Genomic DNA, 23,891 nt, shown 5'->3' with positions numbered 1-23,891 from the left:
ATTAATAATATCCAGGTGTGACTTTAGTTCTGATACTTTACGCAATTAAATTGAAGGTCTCTTAAATCAGTATAATTGCATGCATATTAAAAAAACAGACAACGGCTTAAGAAGATGCAATAAAAGTCCAGCCTATAGACATGCATATGGAATATATAGCTGGCAGTCACAGTCAGAAGAGAGTATGAGTGGGAGGTCTTGAGCTTCATGCGCACTGTGGGGAATTCAACGTCATACTCCAGACAAAACACTCAAGGAATGTCACAGCACAGACAGACCCTTTCCCCTGAGCTGTGTGTTCAAGCAATGATTAAATAAACACCCACTGCGAAGCGTAATGTGTGCTTGACTGTAATTCTACACATGCATATTACAGATACAAAGTGGACCAATTTAAAGTCTCAGCTGGTTGCTCTGTATCACCTGTCTGAGCAATTGAGCCAATTCTTTTAAAACTTTGTCTGCTAAATGATTAAATGTAAATGTAAGGAGACTGCACTTGTGACACAGACCACGAAAGATTTTCTTTCTTTTTACATTATGGGGGGGGGTAAAAACCTATACAATATCCTCCATAACAATAAGAGATCACAACTAAGGCAGCTCAGAAAAAGAAATGAGATACACGTTTCAAAGTAAATACAATTATTATTTATTGCTAATGATAATAATAAAATGAAATAAAAAAAAAAACTGTTTAAAATACCTAAAACCTAGGTATTTTGTCCAAAATGTATATTTATACACACTGGAGTTTTGCGACTTAATTGCAGTTGAATTATTTTATAATATAAAAATGTAATATAAACATTAAATATATACATACACACACACACATATATATATATATATATATATATATATATATATATATATATATATATATATATATATATATATATATATATATATATATATATATATATTTACAGTATATATATATATATATATATATATATATATATATATATATATATATAGTATATTTTGAATATTATTATTACTAAACTATTTCATGCATCAATGTGTTAGCAATAATTAAAATCATTACATGTGGCTGGTAAACTGGACTGCACTGACTCAAGCTGAACGCATCCAAACTTGGCTCATGCCGCAGAAACCGAACTTAAATACGCCGCTTAAATTGTAAACATGACATTGTTGAAGTGAAGAGTGAAACCGTGCTGAAAGTTGGGCAGATAAATGACTATGACATCTGTTCATTACCCATCGTTTAAAATAAATCGACTGCTGTGTTTTCACTGGCTCCCCTCCCCAGCTTCCCTACGCTCTTTTTCCCCGCTTTCTTCATTGGGAAAATGAGAAATCGCAGTCGTCGATATTACTGCATGGAAAATTCCACTAGGAACGAATTCTGAATAGACTCATTATTCAAACTTTTTTCCTAAGAATTTATACGGTATTACGACAATTTGCAGACAGGCTGATGTTGAATTGAAAAAGATTGTGGCCGGTGTTATTAGAAGAAAAAAAATCTCAGGTACTCTGCGCTGTGTGCTTGCTTGATTGAGTACATGCACATGTGCAAAGCAGGCAACTGTTCATAATGGTCCATTTAAACATGATACAGTGAGACTGGTGCCACGATAAATCAGCCAAAAGTCACAGAACAAAGCCAAATACAGTGTGCCAGCGTGATCCACACTAATCTCCTTCACATTTTTTGTTTGTTTGTTTTTATAAATCCTAAATCACCAAGGTGATATGACAAATGACGCTTGTATTTCAATTTCAATGGAGCTGCTTGATTGCTTATTCATGGCGTTATTTTAAAACACACGCATGAACGAATGCAGACTCACAGGGCTAGTCAAAATTTCAGAATTAATTCAGCCAATGTTCATCAGTGTGTGTGTTTCTGCGCGTGCATGACTTTGCATGCATCATACACGGTTACCATGCATCTAGTGGTTTTCTTCTGTGACATACATTTTAAGTTTCACTGTTGCATGTGCATGCATAATTTTTAAGCTTTAATGACCCATGGGTCTGATTATAGCTGTGCCCCAGAACATAAGGAGGCGCCTTGCTTCCTACATAGGCAGCTGCGGTACACGACAGCATCTTAACTGCAATGGGCTCTACAAGCGGCAACTCCTGCGAAGACTTCAGATGACGCAAACTCTGAATCAACATTTCTTAATGTCATAATCATTTGTTAACAAACAAGTATTCATTACTTCAATAAGCTCATTGTTTCCGCCTTAAATTATTACATTGTTTAAATTAATACATTTTTAGCTACCTGTGAAATTGTATATGTACATTTCTGAAATGCATAACTTAGACAGTCACCTCAGATAACAGACTCGAAATTGTAATGTGGACTTTCTGTTTTCTGTAAAGCTGCTTTGAAACGATGTGTATTGTGAAAAGCGCTATACAAATAAATGTGAATTGAATTGAATAAAGGAGAGGCAGACGGGAGACTTGATTTGGGAATGGCGCAAAACTCCAAAATGCATAAATATACAGACACATACACTGTAAAAAAATATTTTCATGATTTGTTATCACAACTTTTTATCTTTTGTCAAATTTGATAAATAATGTGTGAAGATAACATACTATTTTGAGTTTCTGTTTATTAAACCATTCTTCTTTATTGTATTAACTCAACATTTTAATTACAACGAACTCAATATTTTAAGGCAACAAGGTAACTTGCTTTTTTAAGTTAAACCAATATTTTTTTTTACAGTGTATGCACTACCATTAGTATTGTTAAAGTGCTGAATTAATAAGTGTATTTAGAAACATTAGATCTCGTGGAGATTACCTGCACGTCGTAGGTGCCGTTGAGTACGGAGGACCTGGGTGACCCTGCTTCTGCCACAGATCCGCTCTGAGCCGATTGGCCGAGGAGGCGTGCTGAGTCTTTGGCCTGTGACTGGGCGGTGAACTGCACCATGTTGTGTAGTGCCAAAATCTTATTGTCCAGCTCTGCGTCTTGCCGCGTCCGGTTGTGCAGGCCCAAATGGTACTTGCGAAAGTGCTTGATCAGGTCCGTGGGGTCATTGCCGTAGTAGCCGTACCCACAAATGTTGCACTTAAAGTCTTGTAGTTTGGGTGAGGTGGGTGGAGGTGCTCCTGTCTCAGCTCCCAGAGGACTAGGGGCGTCTTCTGCTCCCCCGATCGGCCTCAGTGGATGAAGAGTAACGGGAGGGACTTTAACTTCGACCGCAGCACCACACGGGCTGACAGAGCCCAGGAACACGAGTGGGCTGTGTGTGTCCTCTCCGTTACTGACGATGACGCCGCCCGACCGTGTGTTTGGCCTCAGATCGATCCGCTCGTCCTCGCCGTCCACTCTCTCGCCCGCGTCAGAGGTTGTTGGAGAGTTGGCGGAGTCCAGCGGTTCGCTATCAGTGCCCTCGCGGCTGGAGTAGGACGCTGCCAGGTTGTGGCTGGAGTAATGTAGGTCGGGTCTGTCTGGTTTGATGGGGCCAGGAGAGGACGGCTCCTCTTGCTCTTCGGGCTCTGAGGCCTGGCTCCCCGTGTTCCCGCTCTCTGGGCCCGTGGCTTCGGCCGCCACCGCCTCGCCTTCCTCTTCTTCACTGCCGAAGCTTCTCAAAGGGGGATTCTTTTTCCGCACCATATCTGGAACCCAGCAAAAGAGAAGACCGTCGTTAATAACTCACCATTGCACCATGTCATAACTAGACGCAATGCGTTTCTAGCAACAAGCAATTTGTCTGTCCACACCAGGCTACAACTACGGCTACGAGACAAAATCAATCACAAATCACAGTCAATCAGAAGGGAACTGGGCGTGTGTCCCTCTATGTACATAATAAAATTCATAAATATTACCAGGGTTTAACATTAACTTTTTTGCTCCGCAGCCACTGTGGCTAGTGGTTTTCCAAAGTTACTAGCCAGTGTGCATTTCACTGGCCACAACTTTGACATCGATACACTCTAAAAAATGCTGGGTTGTTTCAACCCAATTTTGAGTCAAATATGGACAAACCCAGCTGTTTGGTTAAATTTTTAAATTACATTTTTAACCCAACGTTTGGGGTTTGTCCATATTTGACCCAAAATTGGGTTGAAACAACCCAGCATTTTTTAGAGTGTACAATGGGGAAAAACTGCCATATATAGATATTTTTAATATCATCACATAGGCTGCTGTCACTTTAAGAGCTGATGCACAGATTGTTACACATGCATGTTTACATTCACTTAAAACAAAACTGACATGAATTCTCGCCAAGACCGGCATTTTGTCATTATTTTGTGTATTTTACTGTTTAAGCACAATATACAGTATAAGGAATGAAAAGGAACTCAATTTAGTACAAGGAGGCTTGATGTGCACACAAAATCTGAGGGAATGAGTAAAATTATGCTCAATAAGTGCAATCCCACTCTGAAATTCAAGCCCTGTAACAGCAAAAATATTCATGCAATATTCAGAACGTTCTTGTTTCCTTCCAGATCTGAGGTGAATTATCCTCTGTCGCTTTTAATACAGCTGTAAAGGTATTCAAACTCACATCCAATGCTTTTAACGTTAAATAAAGCTCATAATCAGTACCTGAGATTATCATCGTCATACTTTGTCGTTCCAGCCTTGGCGGCGGAGAAATAGAAACCATTTCTAAAACGAATCATTACGTATCGCCGTCGTGGCTGGTTAGGACAAAAACTCTGATTAACATGGAAAAGATGTCGCGGCGTCACGTCTGGTTAGGACACGGCGTTACTCAAGTAACGCACTCAATGTGTGGTTCAGTTTGCTTGAATGCTAAACGCAATTTTGGAGACAATGCACCTATTCTGCTCTCTGTAAAAGCTTTTTGATTGTTCTTTGATTTTCGAAAATCGGAGACGAAATGCCCAAGAAATGGTTCTGCTCTTCCAGCTCAACCCATAAACAGCAAATGAGGTTCTAATATCAGTGCCGGCCTTTGTTGATGATATTTTAATGAATAAAATCTGTGCACTTATGTCACTGATGTGGCTTAGGGACACACATTTTAATCAGTTACCAAAATCAAAGATGATAGGGAGAGAGAGAGAAAAAAAGTGGAATTTATAAAGTGATTCATAGCAAAAAATTTCCATCAGAACTCAATGAGGTCATGCGTGTTTGTTCATAGCAGGCAAATTGCACTATTAACTAGACTTTCCTTTGGCACAAACGGCACAAAAGTGAATTTCGGTGAAAGGTTTAGCATAAGGCACAGTTAAACATAATTTTGCATTTGCAAGATGGTGTGCGTGTTGGCCACTTTCAATTTAGGGCAATTACAGTTTCTCATGATTTAACAAAACAGGGGCCTGTCTTATTTCGACAGACCGTCGAGAGCAATTTCCTCATTTAGTCAGTGATGCAAATGGATATTAAATAAAGCAATTCATGCTTTGCAGAGGGGCCACACCTTAACCACAGCTAAGTTAATAAAAGTCTCGAGAAAATCTAATCACAAATATAACCACACCCTGTCAAATCACTCACAGCATCTCCTATACTCAGTGAATCTGAGGCTTCACAGCATCTCCCTATACTCAGTGAATCTGAGGCTTCACAGCATCTCCCTATACTCAGTGAATCTGAGGCTTCACAGCATCTCCTATACTCAGTGAATCTGAGGCTTCACAGCATCGACACACACTACAGCCGGTGTGCTACCCGGTTAAAATTGAAATGGATTAGAAACACACCAGTCTGTGTCATATTACTGCCGCATTTGAAGAAGATATGTATTCAAATATCAGCGGTGTCTGTAGCGAGCGTGACTGATGGTAGCACAGATGTAACTAATGGCTGATGTAGTTTTTTGAAAGCTTACATTCTTAAACTGTCATGAAACATCCAAAACTGCACATCATTATTGTATCACATCAAGAAACGCAATCAAAGACATAACACTACATGCAGGCCACAGCACGCTCTGAAACATGTTGATGAGGATGACAAATACACTAAATGGTAATTACCGCTCCACACAGCAAGATTACTCATTTGTTGGTTTTGTACACAAGTTTTTATGCCTCGCAAACAGGTCCGAACATCATGGAAAACCTAGAAATATCAGGGAATTTAATAAAATAAAATAAAATAAAAAGGCCAGCAAAAGTCGTAAATGAATACATGGAATAATAAAATAAAAAATTAATTAAAATTTGTTTTTAGCATGTGAGCAGACAGCATCACACTGAAAAAATAAAACATTTATAATTATTTATTTATATATATATATATATATATATTATGGTTGTGAAACGATTAATCGCGATTAAAATAAATCCAAAATAAAAGTTTGTGTTTACATAATAACACAGTGTGTGTACTGTGTATAATTATTTTGTATATATAAATACACACACGTGCACGTATATATTTAAGAAAAATTGGTTACTTATATATAAAATATTTATATGTATACCTAATATAAATTATATATAAATCTATATACATTCAAATATTTCTTAAATATATACAAGCATGTGTGTGTATATATACAAAATAATTATACACAGTACATACATTTATTATGTAACCACAAACTTTTATTTTGGATGCGATTAATCACGATTAATCGTTTAACAGCCCTAATATATATATATATATATATATATATATATATATATATATATATATATATACATACATATATATATATATATACACACACACACACAGTAGCCTATATACTATAATATATTACATTATTGTAATCACTGCATAAATGAGACACATTTCCATATTTTACATTTAATTTATTATATGATTAGGAGCAATTATTGGATTTTATTTTTGCCTAAGAAACTCTAACAAGTCATTTAAAGAAGTTCTCGCAACAAGTGTGTTTGTTTGGATACACTTTATCTTATTTCTGATTAGTAATATGTGTTCTATTGAAACCTTAAACTATCTCATTATTTAACTGATGAGGGAAGTAAATGAAATATAAATAACTTTTCTTTATTCCCAAATATTCTTCCTTGGAAGTACTACAATAATAATTGACAGCACCAGAATCATTAAGACGAATCAGAACCACAATCATAAAACCTTAGGATTCCTAGGCCTCGTGAATATACATGTTTTTAGTTATGCTGCAACCCACAAGCTATTATTATGTTAACTGAGCAAAATCTTATTTTGAGAGGATTTTCAATAAATCAGTCGAATCAGTTTAAATCTAAACGATGTGATCCCTGCTTCGGTTTAATAAACTGTGGATTAAGTTAACTTAATTTAAAATTTGTATAACATATTAAGCTACTATTTGAGAGAGCCATTGATTTACTGAACTAGACGCACTTTCTCATTTTCCTTTCTGAGAATAAAGGTACAGCCTCGCTATCAGGATCGAATACTAAGACACATCTTAACCAACATAGAAGGGGAAAAAAGGAATGGAGTGGGAGGACGAGAAAAGGTTTTAATACCTGATATGCTGCACAATTACATTAAAACTTGCAGGGGAAGCAGTGAGACATTACCATTCCAGGCCGCCGTCAGAAAGCGAATAATCTGCTTTTATAGATCCCAGGCATTTGCTGCGTTCCTGTACCAGTCGATTCAAATCTCTAGTTCACTATTATCCACCCCCACCTCCTTCTTCCCTTCCCGATATTAAACTGCTCCTCTTCTGTTATTGTGCCTACTCAAGAACTTACTTCATAAAGTATAATATGCTTTTTGAAAAGGACAGAACAATCAATTTTCTTAATTAAAAAAAGTAAGGGGGGTTGAATGGTTCTTGTCTGAATACAGAACAGGACTGTCCCTCGAGTGATCAGAGACACTTCAGCTAATGTAATCTAATGACAGGAGTCAAAGCTCAACTATAAGTGAGTATTACTACGACTATCTTACAATCAGACAGCGTACGAGAGTGTTAACTGAGTGAAGAACAATATTCCAGGGGGTGTTGGAGAAGAGATTTAACACAATGCTGTCATCAGACACATTATTTAAAGCTACTATATTATGTTTTGACAGTTGTTTTTTTAATCAGAGAAAACTACCTGTCGACAGGCACTTCATCACTGTCATTGTGACATGGTGATGGAAAAGCTTTGAGTGCTTTAATCACACACACACACACGCAAAAAAAAAAAAAGCATTGTATGCACGAACAAAACTGACAATGCAGCGACGCAACATTCCTGTGGAGAAAAGCGCTCGATGAACACAGCGCATCAGGATAGTGCAATTAACACGCCAGCTGATGCAAACGCTGCATGCTGGAGAACACAATGAGTCATTTGCATGTATTGTGTGTGCAAAGTTCTAAATAAAATAAAAAATACTTTTTTTAAACAGTTAATCACACACAGACCCAGGCGTAACTGTTTCCCGCATTTTCTGTGTTAATATTTGGGTAACTATTATGACATCAGCATGATCCAAAATAAACTGCAAATAAATAAAAAACACGAACGATGGTCAAAAATGGTCAAAAATGTATTTATGACCAACAAAAGACAAACAAAATTGTGTTTATGATTAAGAAAAAAAATAAGTAATGTTGTTTGCAAAACAAAACTTTGATTTGGTGAACTTTTTTCAAATATTAATAATCAGTTTTGTTAAAAAAGGAAATGATACTAACAGATCATTTTTCATTTAAAGACCCATAAAAATCCAAATTAAATTCACAAATTAAAAACATGCCCATTGTATATATAATGATATAAATGTATACATCTGTACATATTATAAAGACACAGATATATTATGGTCACACTTTAGTTTAGGATCCAATTCCACTATTAACTAACTATTAACTACGACTTTTCCCTCAATAAACTCTTAATTACTGTTATTAATAGTTAGTAAGGTAGTTGTTAAGTTTAGGTATTGGGTGATTAAGGGATGTAGATTATGCTCATGCAGAATAAGGCATTAATATGTGCTTTATAATAAACAGCCAATATCCTATTGTATGCTAATAAGCAACTAGTTAATAGTGAGAATTGGACACTAAAGTGTTACCAATATTATATATGTATATTAATGACTATACCGATTGTAAACCACTTCATTAAAATTCCCGCATCATCCAGTTGTTACAGTCACAAGTCAACTCACAACAATATCCACTGGGATATCACAATGATATAAAATCATCTAGAGATGAAAAGCAGATTGCCGAACAGTAAACTAATGTTGTGCATAAAATGAATAAAAATCTTCTCACAGGCAGCTCTCTGTGAAAAACTCACTGGCCACATTCACACACCACATACACACACCACATACACACACACTCATTTGTGAAGAGGCAATGTGACTCCACATATGTCATCTTCATTGTCAAAGCCATTTAGGAGATCCCGTTTCAAAAACAACAACAAATACAGGGGATTTCCTCAGTGATCTGGTCAGCGCTGGTCAGATTTGGAGAGGTGGGGTTTGACTCGCGCAGGAAGACGCCAGACAGGGTCCAGGTGTTGAAGTTGGACCCCGGAGGCGGGTGTAAATCTAATAGTTGTTTCTATAAGTGCTGGTGTTTCGTGCGTTCATTACAGTTGCATTGGTTAAGAGTGTATGTCAAGGTGTTGCATAGCTAGAGATTACTGCTTAATGAGTGTGCTTAAAACACACACACACGCACGCACGCACGCACACACACACACACAGGGAAGATGATAAAACCTCCCTTTAACTATAAGTGATTCATGTTCTGTTAAATAGGGCAGGCTGAGACATTTATGCATTTACTTTTAAATAGTTGTCAAAAAATGCATTACAAGTTTTTTTTGTTAAAAGTCTAGTTAAAATACCTTTTCATTAAAAGAAGTATAATATTTAGTAATTTTAATGCACCAACTACAAATAAATAGTTTCACCAAAACATTTGAATACATTAATACATCACACCGCATGATGACACCAATTACTTGAACTGAATTCACAGTTTGATCTGATATTGATGTAAACGAATTAAACTTTGCAAATCTCAACTCTCAACTTTATTTTAAAAAAGCTAGATAATATAGTCGGTCCTTAAATAAAACTTGAATTTAAAAGTGTATTAAAAACATTGCACTATTTCCTATAATATATTTGCTATTGTAAATATTCCAACAACAACAAAAAAAAATCACCCAGCCCTTGTATTAAAAAAATTGGCACTTTAGTTTAGGGTTTGCATTCTTCTTTTAAGTTAGAAATCTTCACTCAACTGTATGAAGAATAGTGGCCTGTACCATTTAAAAAATGCCTGTTTGTTTTCCGAGGAGGAGAGAAGCTCGTACTGTTCTGGAACAATATGGGTAAATAATGACAGCATTTTCATGTCCAAGTAAACCATTTCTGACTATACTGAACAAACCACCAATTACGTGAGCGAGCCCGTAGCCGCTTTATTTCAGTCCCAGACTTGTGTCCTACAGCCTTTCATTGTGAGTTTAGATGTAATCCTCTCTGCATCCCGGTCCCAGGAGGATCCCATGGAAGCGGAGATTCACACACACAGCTGGAAGACCCCATGGAGCGCCGGGTCACGCAGAGATCCTCCACCCAGAAAGTACGTTTATTAAAAATACATTACCCAAAACCGCCCTTCATAACTCAAGCCCGTGCTTTCAATCCGTCGGGGATGGATCTGAGTGAAGACTTAAATAACAAACCCTACACACACACACACACACACACACACACTCATATAAATAAAGCAGTTGTGCGGGAACATGCGCGCCGCTGATCAGTCAGCCGAAATATTGAGTTCCCCGAGATCTAAAATGATGAGACTCATTTTGCATCCTTTATTTACCGGCATCATAAATTGAAGCAATAGACAGGAAAGAAAGAGAGAGAAACTATACGCTCTAATTGCTTTCTGTCGTGGCTGGAAGAGGAATTAATTTCTAAATGAGCAACTGGTACAGCAGCGGCAGAGCTAAACTTTAACAAACTCAAATAAAAGAACTGCGTTTCCTTATGATTTTACTTGCATGTTCTGGGATTTGCCGATAATCAACTTTCTGGGGCTACAAAAGCAGAAAAAAACGTCACTTTAAAACAAAACAGGCCTTGCTTTCCATCCTAACAATGGTATATTCAACAGCACACATGGCAATTAGCCCCGACTCGGATCCGTCAGGCATACCATGTGTGTGCAGTCACGTCTAAGAGCGAGACGTCATAAAAGTGTTCCCCCAGCTATCCCACAATCCACCTTGTACAGTCTCCTTTATTATTCCTCCCATCCTTTATGATGTCACCGCCGCAGACTTTTTGCGGTGAGAAAGGACTCGAAGGACCCCGATCCATCTTCCAGAGGAGTTTAATCTCGTTTGTAACATTAGGAATAAATCACATTACTGTCTGTGTGTGGAGCAGAGTTTCAAGCACGCGGAGGGTCTATGGAAAACACATATGTGAGATGCTAGATAGAAGCAGTGCAATTAATTATCATTAAGGCGAAATGTCAAGAGGAGGAACTGGGCTCTGAGTCACTCCACATCACCCAAATCCGGGATACACACACTTTCACATATGAACCATGTGGCTGTGTGTCACATTGATTTGACCCTGGGCTAAAACATGGCAAAGAAATAATTGCCTCTAAAGCGAGATAACTTCCAAGCTGTGACATTGAGTCAATTTCATTTAAGTGCTTTATTTTTCTTCTTCAGATACAGGACGTTTCTCTCTACCATACATCTGAAAAAAAGATTTTCTTTCCTTGAAAAGTACGAGTGAAGAAATGTAAATTTACAGTTACACTGATTAAGTGAATTCCGGACAGATAAAAGCATCGGAAGCTTTGGAAGAGCCTTGCTTTTTAATTAAATTACATTTACTTTATTTTCATTGCAGGCTATTGTTGGTCCGTCTGCAGATCTCCTGTGCGATCTGGAACAGCCAATCAAGAGCGCAGACATTTCCATAGAAACTGTGGGAAAGAGTGGCAGCGAATAAGTGACTTTGAGGATGCAGCAGGCAACAGGCATCGAGAGACAGCGGGACTGATCCGTCTCACATCGTGACAACTGAATACCAATGCGCATATTAGCATGCATTGTGCTTAAAATAAGGAGTATTTGAGGAAGGAAGGAGGAGGGAGGGAGGGAGGAAGAAAGGAAGGAAGGAAGGAAGGAAGGAAGGAAGGAAGGAAGGAAGGAAGGAAGGAAGGAAGGAAGGAAGGAAGGAAGGAAGGAAGGAAGGAAGGAAGGAAGGAAGGAAGGAAGGAAGGAAAGAAAGAAAGAAAGAAAGAAAGAAAGAAAGAAAGAAAGAAAGAAAGAAAGAAAGAAAGAAAGAAAGAAAGAAAGAAAGAAAGAAAGAAAGAAAAACCAAAATAAAACAAAACAAAAACCAAAACAAAATAAAATAAAATATAACACAAAAAAAGAAATAAAACAAAACAAAACAAAATAATAAATTAAACAAAAAAACAAATAAAATAAAAATAAATAAAAATAAAACAAAATAATAATTAAATATAATAAAAAAATATCAAAAAAATCAGAATTATCCCTTTTTAAATAATAAAATAGCCAATAAAGTGCAACAGTGCCCACCCTCTTTTTCAGTGGTTCCAGAAGTATCTTTTCCATTAATTTCTCCCGTAGGGATTTCAAATAAAGTCTTTATCAAACCGTTATGTAAGATCATGTACCTAATGGCTTCAGTGATAGAAAGAACTACAATAATCGAATAAAAACGATGGAGAAATATAAAACTACTCATTTACTAATGTCGATTAGGCCTATATACATTGCAAAATATGCATATTCTAATATTTAAGTATTTTGGAAGCGTAGGGAGACTGACTCGATTACGTCATTCACAGTGGGCGGAGCTAAAGAGATCTTTTGGCACATTTAGCTCGTTTCGACTCTCTGATTGGTGGAATTTTCTGTAAAGCATCATGGGTAATGTAGTTTTTCATCACGAATTCCACTGTTAAACATGATTATTGTAAAACAAAGCTGAAATAACGCAGGCTGACGGTTTCAACAGAAATACCACACTACCGATTAACAGCCTCGTATCTTTAAAAGGTTTATAAATGATCGTTAAAAATGAATTTCCCTGTGGAGAAAATGAATGGAGATTTTACTTCCGGAACCGACTGTATCTCTCTATAGGCTATTGTTATGTTACAGTCATGAACCATGATTTGCAGCTAGTCGACTGTGTAGTGCACGATGTCAACAATACTTATTGGTTAGTTTTCGAGGAAAAAAGTAAGTAGATTTTAAATTAATATCTGCAAAAGGCTATTTTGTCCACTTTTAGGAGTACAGTAGCACATGCATGCCATCAGAGCTCACACACAAATGGGAATAAAACTAGCAATGAGTCTTTAACACAATGAAACACACTTTTTCTATAATAAATGTCTGCAAAATAACACACATTTCAGTTTTTGGCCCCATACGCTGCATTCACACCGTTAACTTTACGTCTAATATTACTAATGCTGCTGTCCAGTGGCGAAACACAAATGATACACAAACACCGAAGGTTATTACCAAGGCAACCACAATCTCTTTTCAATGATCTCATCTTTTCAGTTTCCCGTGAGTCGTCGACAGATTGCAGAAATCAGGATACAGATTCTACATGGAAGAGTTGAATATCAAACGAGAGAGTGCAGAACGTAGGCATCCTCTCACAAGAGATTCAACCTTTAATGTAAACAACAAGTGAGGAGACATCTTTAGAGACTGAAATAAATCAACAGGCCTGCCAGAACACAGGGCTTTCTTCAGAGGGTGTGTGTGTGTGTGTGTGTGTGTGTGTGTGTGTGTGTGTGTGTGTGTGTGTGTGTGTGTGTGTGTGTGTGTGTGTGTGTGTGTGTGTGTGTGGAATGGCATACTAATCTCCTCTCGTCCTCAAAGTGCGAGAGGAGGAAGATAAAAACGAATACTGCCACTGCAACACTAAGGCCTTTGAAGGAGGCGTGTACTGCCAAAATCTGTCTCCATACAGATGTCCGGGAACGCCGATCTACGCTACGCCCAATATTCCACTGACTTTGAAATATCAGCATGCGAAGGGAAAAAAGGGGGGAAATAATAGCAAAGAGGACTATGGTGTTCCTCATTAAAACTCTGTGGAGATTTTTTGATTCCTGCGTTACAAGGGGAAGGAAAAAATAGATTTGAGAAGCTACACTGCCGTTCAAAAGTTTGGGGTCGGTACAATTATTTGATCAAAAATAAAGTAAAAACAACATTATAATTTGAAATGTCTGTTTTCTGTGTGAATATAGAGTAAACTGTAATTATATCATGTGATCAAAGCTGAATTTTCAGCATTATTACTCCAGTCTTCAGTGTCACATGATCCTTCAGAAATCATTGTAATATGATGAAACTGGTCATACATTTTCCCCCCAAGATTCTTTGATAAATATAACAATATTTATAGAAATACAAATATTTAAGAGAATTAAAAAAAATTACTGTCACATCTGATGCATTTTATGCTTCCTTGCTGAATAAAAGTATTAATTAGGGCTGTAAACGAATAAATCGCGATTAATCGAATCCAAAATAAAAGTTTACATAATATATGTGTATGTATTGTGTATAATTATTTTGTATATATAAATACACACACATGCATGTATATATTTGAGAAATATTTGCATTTATATACTGCATATATATTTTTATATGATTTATATTAAATATAAATAGAACAATTTATATATAAATAACAAATTTTTCTTAAATACATACGCATATGTGTGTGTATTTATATATACAAAATAATTATACACACACATATATTAATGTAAACACAAACTTTTATTTTTGATTTTATTAATCGCGATTAATCGTTTATAGCTCTAGTATTAATTACTTTTTTTTTTTTTTTAAGAAAAGTTTTGAACGGTAGTGTACATATGAAAAATGCACTTCAGGTAGAAAATTAGAGCATCAGCTTTCACAATTTTTTTTGCTGTACATCTTTATCTTCACACTTAATAACTGCTGTGCATTAAACACAAAATTTGATTTTTGAAGGATGATTTCATTCCGCCGTGTTTGTATTAAAGTCATCCAGCCTGGAAACACACGAAGTCCTCTCACCTTCAGCAATGTGACGTTTCAGAATACAACAGGGAGAAAGTAAGAGTGACAGAGAGACGTCAGAGACAGAGAGAGAGAGAGTGTGTTTGTGGAGTAAAGAGAGAGGAGGGGTTGGCATGTCAGACATAAAGAGCTTTTCCCATAATTCTCCTCACCCCCTGTTTTCCTTCCATGGGCAGCTTGTGAAAGGGTGACGTGCTCAATAAGAAGGGCCCGTGACTAACTGCCTCTCTGTGACTTTTTTTTCCCTTTTTTACGTGGCATGTCAACGGTACACAATACAACCAACACAACCCCCCCTTCATGTTTATTCATGAGAACTCATTCACATCAAAGACGCACCACTAAAAACTGTTGCCTTTGGCAGTGTTGGCGAGCTTTAACCCACCTCCCTCCACTTCTTCTCTTAATCAACTGAACTAAAGTCAAACTGCAGAACATGTAAACCTGTAGCGCTCAACCGCAACATGCTTGACAGACACTCCATCATAACATCTGAATATAGAGGAAGCTGATATATTAATGATTTACCAGTTGCTTTCGAGATCAAATGGATTCTTTCTTTATCATGTCGTTTCACTAACGTTCAAAAGTTTGGGATCAGTAAGAAATATTTTTTTCTGAAAGAAAACTTCAGCAAGGATACATTAACTTGATCAAAAGTGACATTACAGACGTGTATAATGTTACAAAAAAATATATATTTCAAATAAATGCTGTTCTTTCAGTTAAATAATCTCTTGGTTTCCCCAAAAATATGAAGCAGCACATCTGTTGACAACATTAATAATCAGAAATATTTCTTGAGCAGCAAATCATCATATTATACTGATTTCTGAAGGATCATGTGACACTGAAGACTGTGTAATTTTGATCACAGGAATAACATACAGCTTTAAAATATATTTTATCCAAACTATTTTAAATTGAAATAATATTTCTCATAATTACTGTTACTCTATTTGTAATAAATCAGTGCATCTTTGGTGAGCATTAGAGTGTTTCTTTCAAAAACATTTATCAACTTTTGAACATAACAGCACAATTAAGTATAGATCTGAAATGTCAATGAACAATATATAACATTCATGTGTGGGAACATATATATATAAATTATGCCATGACTATCTCTCTCCCTCTCTTGTACAGCATTAATTTCAAATAAGAATATAAATAATAACAACTGCCGGAAGTGAATCATCATCACTACTGATGTTAGTCAATTATTGTTAACTTTATAATAAACTTCAGCACTACTTTTGGAAAATGTTTAATTCAAATGAAAATAGTGATGAAGTTTATAATAAATGTAACAATGACTAACCCTTAAAATTAAGTGAATATACAGTATATTTCTGCAATGACAGAGTTTTTGGCATGGTAATGGATACGACAATACTAATATATTTGGTCTTGGCAGAATAGATCTGGCGCTGCTGCAGATTAAGTACAGAACTTGCTCCTGCCAATACATCCACGACACACTGTGAGCAAGTAAGACATGCTGTACAATATAGCATACATTAATGACCAGTAGCAGATCTATACAGGTGGAGCTGGGGATGGAGGAGGGTTTCTGAAAGTGCGCTGCAAACACTGAACAAGCTCATTTGCTGCTAATAGAGAATTAACCAATCAGCTGTGCCCTACAGAGTACAATGTGATTGCAAGCAGATTGGGTTGAGGACAGCGCCACCTAGAGTTTCATGACAAAACATTGTGTATACAGGTGAAAGTGGAAAAATTAGAATATGGTGCAAAAGTTAATTTATTTCAGTAATTCAACTTAAAAGATGAAACTAATATATTATATAGACTCATTACATGCAAAGTGAGATATTTCAAGTCTTTACTTGTTATAATTTTGATGATTATGGCTTACAGCTTATGAAAACCCCAAATTCAAAGTTAGAATATTGTGAAAAGGTTTTCATAAGCTGTAAGCCATAATCATCCAAATTATAACAAATAAAGGCTTAAAATATCTCACTTTGCATGTAATGAGTCTATATAATATATTAGTTTCACCTTTTAAGTTGAATTACTGAAATAAATCTACCTTTGCAGGATATTCAAACTTTTCTAAGTATATATATATATCACATCATATCTTGACCTCTTGTCTGATCTCTACACTGTCCTATCCAATAATGCCATAAAAAGGGCAAAAATATAACTTAATGGAGTGAGACTCTTACAATTTTCAAACTTGCATGTGAGCATACGGCACACAATCGCCTTGTTCACAACTACCTGCTTAATTTGCCAAACCCAGAACCTTCTGGCCAGAGTGTCATTATACCAGAAAAAGAAGTTAAACCAAGCCTTTCCCAAACCTCTCCCGAATCGGGCTTCCAGTCAGGGAGTGTGTAGGGGGAGGGGGAGGAGCGGGCCCCTGTCTGAATGACCTGGCCCCTGTGCACTCAATCAGCGCACGCTAGAACCGGAGACAACAGAGAACAACTGCTTCCCTTAAGCTTCCTGTGATCACAGGCCCCGAGCTGCCAGAGAGGGCCAGGGATCACGCGCTCTAGAGAGAACTGCAGATAACAGGCTTCCGCCAACGCCACCGTGTGTGAAAGCGTGCGCGTGTGTGTGTGAAAAGAGAGAGAGAGAAAGGAAGGAGAGACAGATGGGAAGAAAGACCTCATGGAACTGAGAAATAGCTGCTTTTTGAAAGTTTACGTGAATTGCCGGTTGCAACTATTTACTTCCTTGATGTGACATGTTAGAGTGAAACTGGACAATCAGCGGGGGGTGGGGGGAGGGGGGGGGGGTTATTTAGGAATTGAACAGTTGGCATTATAGACCAGAAAGGACCCAGATCAAATGCATGCTACAACACTGCCTAAATAACTATTTGAGAAATCAGCGGAAAAGGAAATGCATTTCAGAGGAAGAGCAAGTTTTGGAATTTTGATTAAAGATTACAAAGACGAAAAATTTATTTTATGGAATAACGTCCACCAATGAAAAGGGCGATTTTGATTTACTTTACATTCACATTTTACATTTATTAATTTAGCAGACGCTTTTATCCAAAGCGACTTACAAATGAGAACAATAGAAGCAACTAAACTAGCAGTAGGACAACAGTATGTAAGTGCTATGACCCTTCACAGTGCAATCTAACGTACTTTATTATTATTTATTTTTTTTAGATAGAATAGAAGAGAAAGTGTTAGTATTACTGCATCAAGTGCTGCCGAAAAATATTTTGATTTAGTTGATTTTAAGCTTCTAAATTGAAAAAAACTGCGCTACAAATAATGTTCACACGTCAACAGAAAACAGATTTTAAGAATAAGAATCCATATATTAGTATCGATTAAAACAAGAATTATGGATATTTTAGCTCCACACTGTGTGCACGACATACAATGCCTTTCTGCACTTTTACTTGGGTGATCATTCATTGTCCATCACTTTCTATCGCTCTCATTCTGGCACAACTGCGTTCGACAGACAGGAGGACTGATGTAAAAAAGGTTTTCTGACATGGAAAAGCTAATCCTCGCTTTCCCCCGCACGCATTTTGCCACTTGCCTGAAGTGAAACAACTCATTTTTTGTTGTTTTTTCACAGAAATTTTGATGTGCATAGTCTCATTTTAATACGTCAACACAACAAAAGATGTGAAAAGTCACAAAACTTTTTTTTTTTAATCATAACAATTCACAGTAAAAATATCACTCGCAAAATAATACTTTTGGTAAATTTTTAGGCGTCCTGTAGTTGAATTAAAAAGCGAGATGTCAATTCAAGAAAAAAATAAATAAAAAAGGCAAAATGTAAGTCATTATATAAACCGCACAACTAATTAATTGCCAAACTGTGCTTGGCATAGTTCTGTAGCTGAGAAAGCAAGTCACAGCACATGTGTGACACTTCAAGCAGTGCTGCAGCACCCATCTAAAAATATATTTATTAAGCAACAGGAAAAGTTAGACGTGATTGTTCATTGCACAATGTGCTACCCAGAGGCACTGATGAGAAATCACTTCTGCTCGGGTTCCTCTGTTCTCCCCCTGCTCTGGGCCGCTCTCCTCTTTTCACACTCCTCCGTTTATGGAGTAGCAGAACACCTCCTGCTCTGTGATGTTTTTTAACTTTCCCATGAAGGACTCGGAGACAGTTAAAACGGCCCTGCAGGCGGAACAATAGCTTTAATTTCCTTCTCTGCACCTTGATGATTGAAATGGTTATGAGGTTTTTATGAGCTGACATCTCCCCGATGTCCTACCCAGGAGGAAACGTCTGATTGCAGCCCACCAAACATGGAGTCATTCTCCAGATAAGACATCCAGAGATTTCAGACGAGCTGAGAAGATGATTGAACGAGAGTTTAACAAAAAGAAAACTGAACAGGTAGAAAGTTTGAAATAAAGTTGAGACTCCTCCTGTGCTGCAATGATATTTTTTTTTTACTATTCAAAGCAAGCCGTTGCAGCTACAGTGTGAAACCAACAGTAAACCACAGCTTGAGATGCATTTCCCCTCTGAGTTAAAAGCACAAAACGTTGCGACATACCTCAGGCTTCTCTAAAGCAACACTCACAAACTCATTAAAGGGCTCTAGCCATTTTAAACCGACTACCTGACTTTCCATTGAGACTGGGGAACTCTTTGAGTAAATAAATAAACAAGACTGAGAGCAGAGGTGTTTTATCACATGTAAATCTAACAGTAATATCTTGCGTGCGAGTCTAAAAATAAACTTCAAAAGGCCAGGGTCTTCGTTCAAGTCACAGTTAAAGAAATGTTCCAAGTTCAAGTCAAGTTCCATCAACAGCATTTGTGGCATAATGTCGATTAGCACAGACAATTATTCAGATTTGTCCCTCAGTTTAAAAATATGCAAACATATACCGGTAGCCACAAACTTAAAGCATGAAACAATTCACAAACAACCTGTAATAATTCATCATGCATCATGTAAAATCACTAAACTTTCATGAGATGCATGCAAAAGACACCATTGCAAAATTAAATTTTACATCACAAATAAACTAGGGATGCACAATATATCGGCCACTATATCAGTATCGGATGATATATGTTAGTTTTTAAAGTTATCATTAACGGTCCAATAAGAAGAGTTGGCCGATATCTTAAAGCTGATAAATAATGGATTATTTCATTCATCTGAGACACTTCAGTAAGGAAAGTGTCTTAGCTTTCTGTTTTTTTTGTAAGGAAAGTTGGCCATTGCAGTGTAAAATTAATTTGAAAACTTACACTGATTCAATCTATGCTAATGTACTATTTTGTTTGATTTATGTTAAAGTGTTTGGGACGTGGTTTTAATGGTGAGACCTTTGTTTTTGTAATCAGGCTCTAAAACAATTATATAAAAATGTGGATTTAGATTTATCTACCAATGTATCGGTTATCGGCTTTCATATATAAAGAATTATCGTATCGGCCAAAATTCTCATATCGGTGCATCCCTAAAATAAACTAATATTTTTAACTGCATTCGTGTACATTTTTATTTTATTTTTAAAAATAAAAAAACATGTATAGTTCCATTACAGTAATAAAAAATAATAATAAAAAACGGAGATAATCAACATTATCCCACAAACAAACACTTGTAGTGAACCTGGAACATCCCTTTAAGAAGTCGACACTTGGTTTGTCTGAATGTGAAAGGCCAGAGGTTGTTTCTGCAGCCTCGTTTACAAAATGTCACTTGCTGAGGAAATCTTTTCAAGCCACTGTAAGAAAAAAAAACAACCCATTATCTTCATCATATTGCCCAGAGAACCACAGCTAGAGGCAGATCCTGGTGACAGCGAGGCCTGTTGTAATAGAGTCTCTCTGCTGCCTCTCTGGAGAGACTCCAAATGTGATCAGATGTGATTAGCCACAGTTAAGTGCTTTTCGAGAAAGTCAGGTATGTCACCTGGCATCTCTGAATAAATATTTGCACACGATCATGTGTGGAATGACTCGCTTAACATACCAATAAGGGCTTTAACCTTGAGATTCATCAGTGGAAAAGCTGCTGATGCTAAGTACAGGCAGGCCCTTTGAACACGTGTAGTTCACAAACAGTTCAAATAAACCTTCACACACACAATATTCTTTGTCAGTTACTACTTGTTCGTATCTCCACCCTTGTACACAAACTAGGTTACCTGGGACACTTCGCTCTGCCTAAGTAAACATGGCTTTCTCACCACCGCCAAGACTAAAAAAGCAGCAACAACCAACAAGCATCAAATCACTTGTGCTGAACGTAGGGTATTTTCTATGTACAGAAATGCAGTTCAACCCCACTGGTTGTACAAGATTCCTCTATTTGCTTAGTACAATAATTCTCCTTTCAAATGCCATTTAGCCTTGGGAGCGATTAGTCATCAGAGCTGTTTGATAGAAACAACCACACCCTCTGATACCATCTGTGATCCTTATGCAAAGACTTACCTGCCCGTCGCTCTCATCATGGGAACTCTGCCTCATTCAACACTTACTGAAGCGCAACTCATTTCTACTTCAAGATTTACTTGTTACTGGAAAAAGTACCGTATCTTCTCATAAAAAGAAATCGAAAGCAGGAGCATGACCTGAAGGCGGAAAAATATGCCACCTCATTTGCTCTCGACTAGGTCCCAAGCTATTCATACTATTAACAGAAAGGGCATCCCAAACAAGACGGCTGAAGTAAACTGAGGACGGAGATGATACCTTAGACATGCAGAGGTCTGAAGTCACCGCTATCTATAACACAAACTGTCTGTCACACTGCCTTTTTACCATGAGAAGTAGGCCGCATATCATTAGGCTTGGTGAACATGGCCTCCTCGAGACGGGAAAAACTCCTGCAGGATTTGAGCGCTTGATCGCCTGTGATGTGAAAGATAGTCGCAATACTGTGAGATAGGGATGTCAAAAGTACTGAAGTAGTTTCTAAAATAGTCAGTACTAAATAAAGTCAATACTAAATTGAAAAACAATATAAGAGTATTTCAGTATCACAGAATACAAAATTTGGTCGCCGATTTTCTATCCACATATTTTTGGGAACAATTTGGGAAATTGCATAAAAACAGAAATGCCAAGATCTGAAGACCTGTGCATAAAAAAGCTTAAATGCTCACTTAGGATGGATAAATGTTTGTATTTGATAAAAAAACACATGCACATAAACCACAATGGAAACACATTTACCCAATAAATTCCTAGATGTGACTAAAACTTTGCTCAGGGAGAAAAATATCAATGTATAGCATCTCAAATATTGCTCTGGTCATTCTGAATGACATAATTGTGATGTGCACACAAAATTAGGCTAACAAAATGAATTATAGTTTTTTTTAAAGCAAAGAATGAAATACTCAAAGGCTAGGTGCTACTGTATTAAATTAATTTGTTAATGTTTACATTGACATTTAAATTAGTTTGTTCCATTGCATATATTACCGTGGACTCAAAATTGGTATTGAGAACCATGACAATTTAATTTCTGCTGAAATCATGCAAACCTCTTTGGACTCTTATAACCCCTGCCTCAGACATGAGCTGTGGGCATTGTTTGAGACGGTAAAAAATGTTGCTTCCCTTCTCTTTAGCAATGTCTTTGTCAGAGAAAAGGTCAGGTAATAGCGTCTGTGCGCGCATATGTGTGGTTTCCACTGCGCTAGAGTGCCATAATTGGTCTTGTTGCAATTGTGTACCTGTATAAGAGCAAATATTACACTTTTCATCTAAATATAATGACTGTAAAGCCTGTACATGCAAGTGCATGTGAATGCGTGCAAGAGTATGACTGTTTGCTAGAGAGCTTTTACATTTTAGCCTCTTTATAATAACTCTCAACCTTGAGTGAAGCGCTTGGGGCTCGGATCGCCCTCAACATATCAGCACAATTGACAAATCCAATCCCTGACGCCTACACAAGCGCCTGGCTCTCCACTCAACAGCTTTCTATAGAGTCAGCACCCCAGTTAGCTATAGCATGCAGGTCGGAGCATGCAGATTTATGGCATAGCAATGTTGCATGGGAAATCTGAGTGCCTTGGTGTTACATCTAATGCCAGAAAAGAGGTAACGTACGGTGTCAGGTTTGTTGACAGAGTGCAAATCTAGAGCAGTCACGGTGTCCACATGATGTAGAGAGAATATAATTCGAAATGGATCTGAAATTGTTTTACAATTAGAAAACTGGGCACAAAAAAACTCACCAGCTACCTCAAGATGCATTGAAAACTGCACCAAACAGATGAGAAAGGCCCAGCTGTCTCACAGAAGAAGTGGCTGAGAAACACTGCTTCTTCATTATATAACTACAGGATGAGAAATGATTGCCCAAATAATGCCCTACATTGGAGTGAAGCTTAGGTAGCAGGAGGTGGGAGGGGCTAAAGCGAATCATACTTGTATTGTTACCACATACTTTCCAGCCTGGTGTCACTGGCTCGGTCCTCCACCATCCAACTGTCCGCCTAAATCTCTGCAATTGGCAGGGACGAGCCGAAGGAGCACTAAAAGCTGCTTGGCTCCAGTTCGGCCGTCATGACGGCCTCCAAGTCAACCGACCCCGACATATAAATAAGAACAATATCAGATAAGTCTTGCAGGAAGCCTATAAACATTTACATTCTCTTTCAAGTGCTGTTTATGGATATTTTATCTCCTATCTGGAAGTCGAAGACATGGTGAAAAAAGACGGCGACCTGGGGAAGAATCCGAGGCGAGTGGTGAATCAAAAAGGCAGCAGGCCCTGACAGGGACCCGGGCCCATTGACCATAATAGGTGTTGAGACTGGCGGCCTCCACAGATGAGGAACCAGCTCCTTGGGCCTGCCAGAAGAGTTATGGGATGGTGTGGGTAGTGATGGGGAGGG

The 23,891-nt window shown here is 37.4% G+C and overlaps 1 protein-coding gene across 3 annotated transcripts in view; it reads right to left on the bottom strand.

Moving 5' to 3' along the window:
* The window catches only part of trps1 (trichorhinophalangeal syndrome I), a 112,284-nt gene that overhangs the window by 77,195 nt on the left and 11,198 nt on the right, over positions 1–23,891 (bottom strand). For all 3 annotated transcript variants that reach the window (XM_079591278.1, XM_079591279.1, XM_079591280.1), the window contains exon 3: positions 2,801–3,621. In XM_079591278.1, coding sequence (XP_079447404.1) covers positions 2,801–3,621 — 821 coding nt within the window. The remainder of the gene's footprint in view (positions 1–2,800; positions 3,622–23,891) is intronic.

The sequence above is a fragment of the Phoxinus phoxinus genome (assembly GCF_949152265.1).
Source record: "Phoxinus phoxinus genome assembly, chromosome: 19".
NCBI lineage: Eukaryota > Metazoa > Chordata > Actinopteri > Cypriniformes > Leuciscidae > Phoxinus > Phoxinus phoxinus.
Note: the sequence above shows the minus strand (reverse complement) of the source record. Positions and strands in the feature narration are given on the sequence as shown.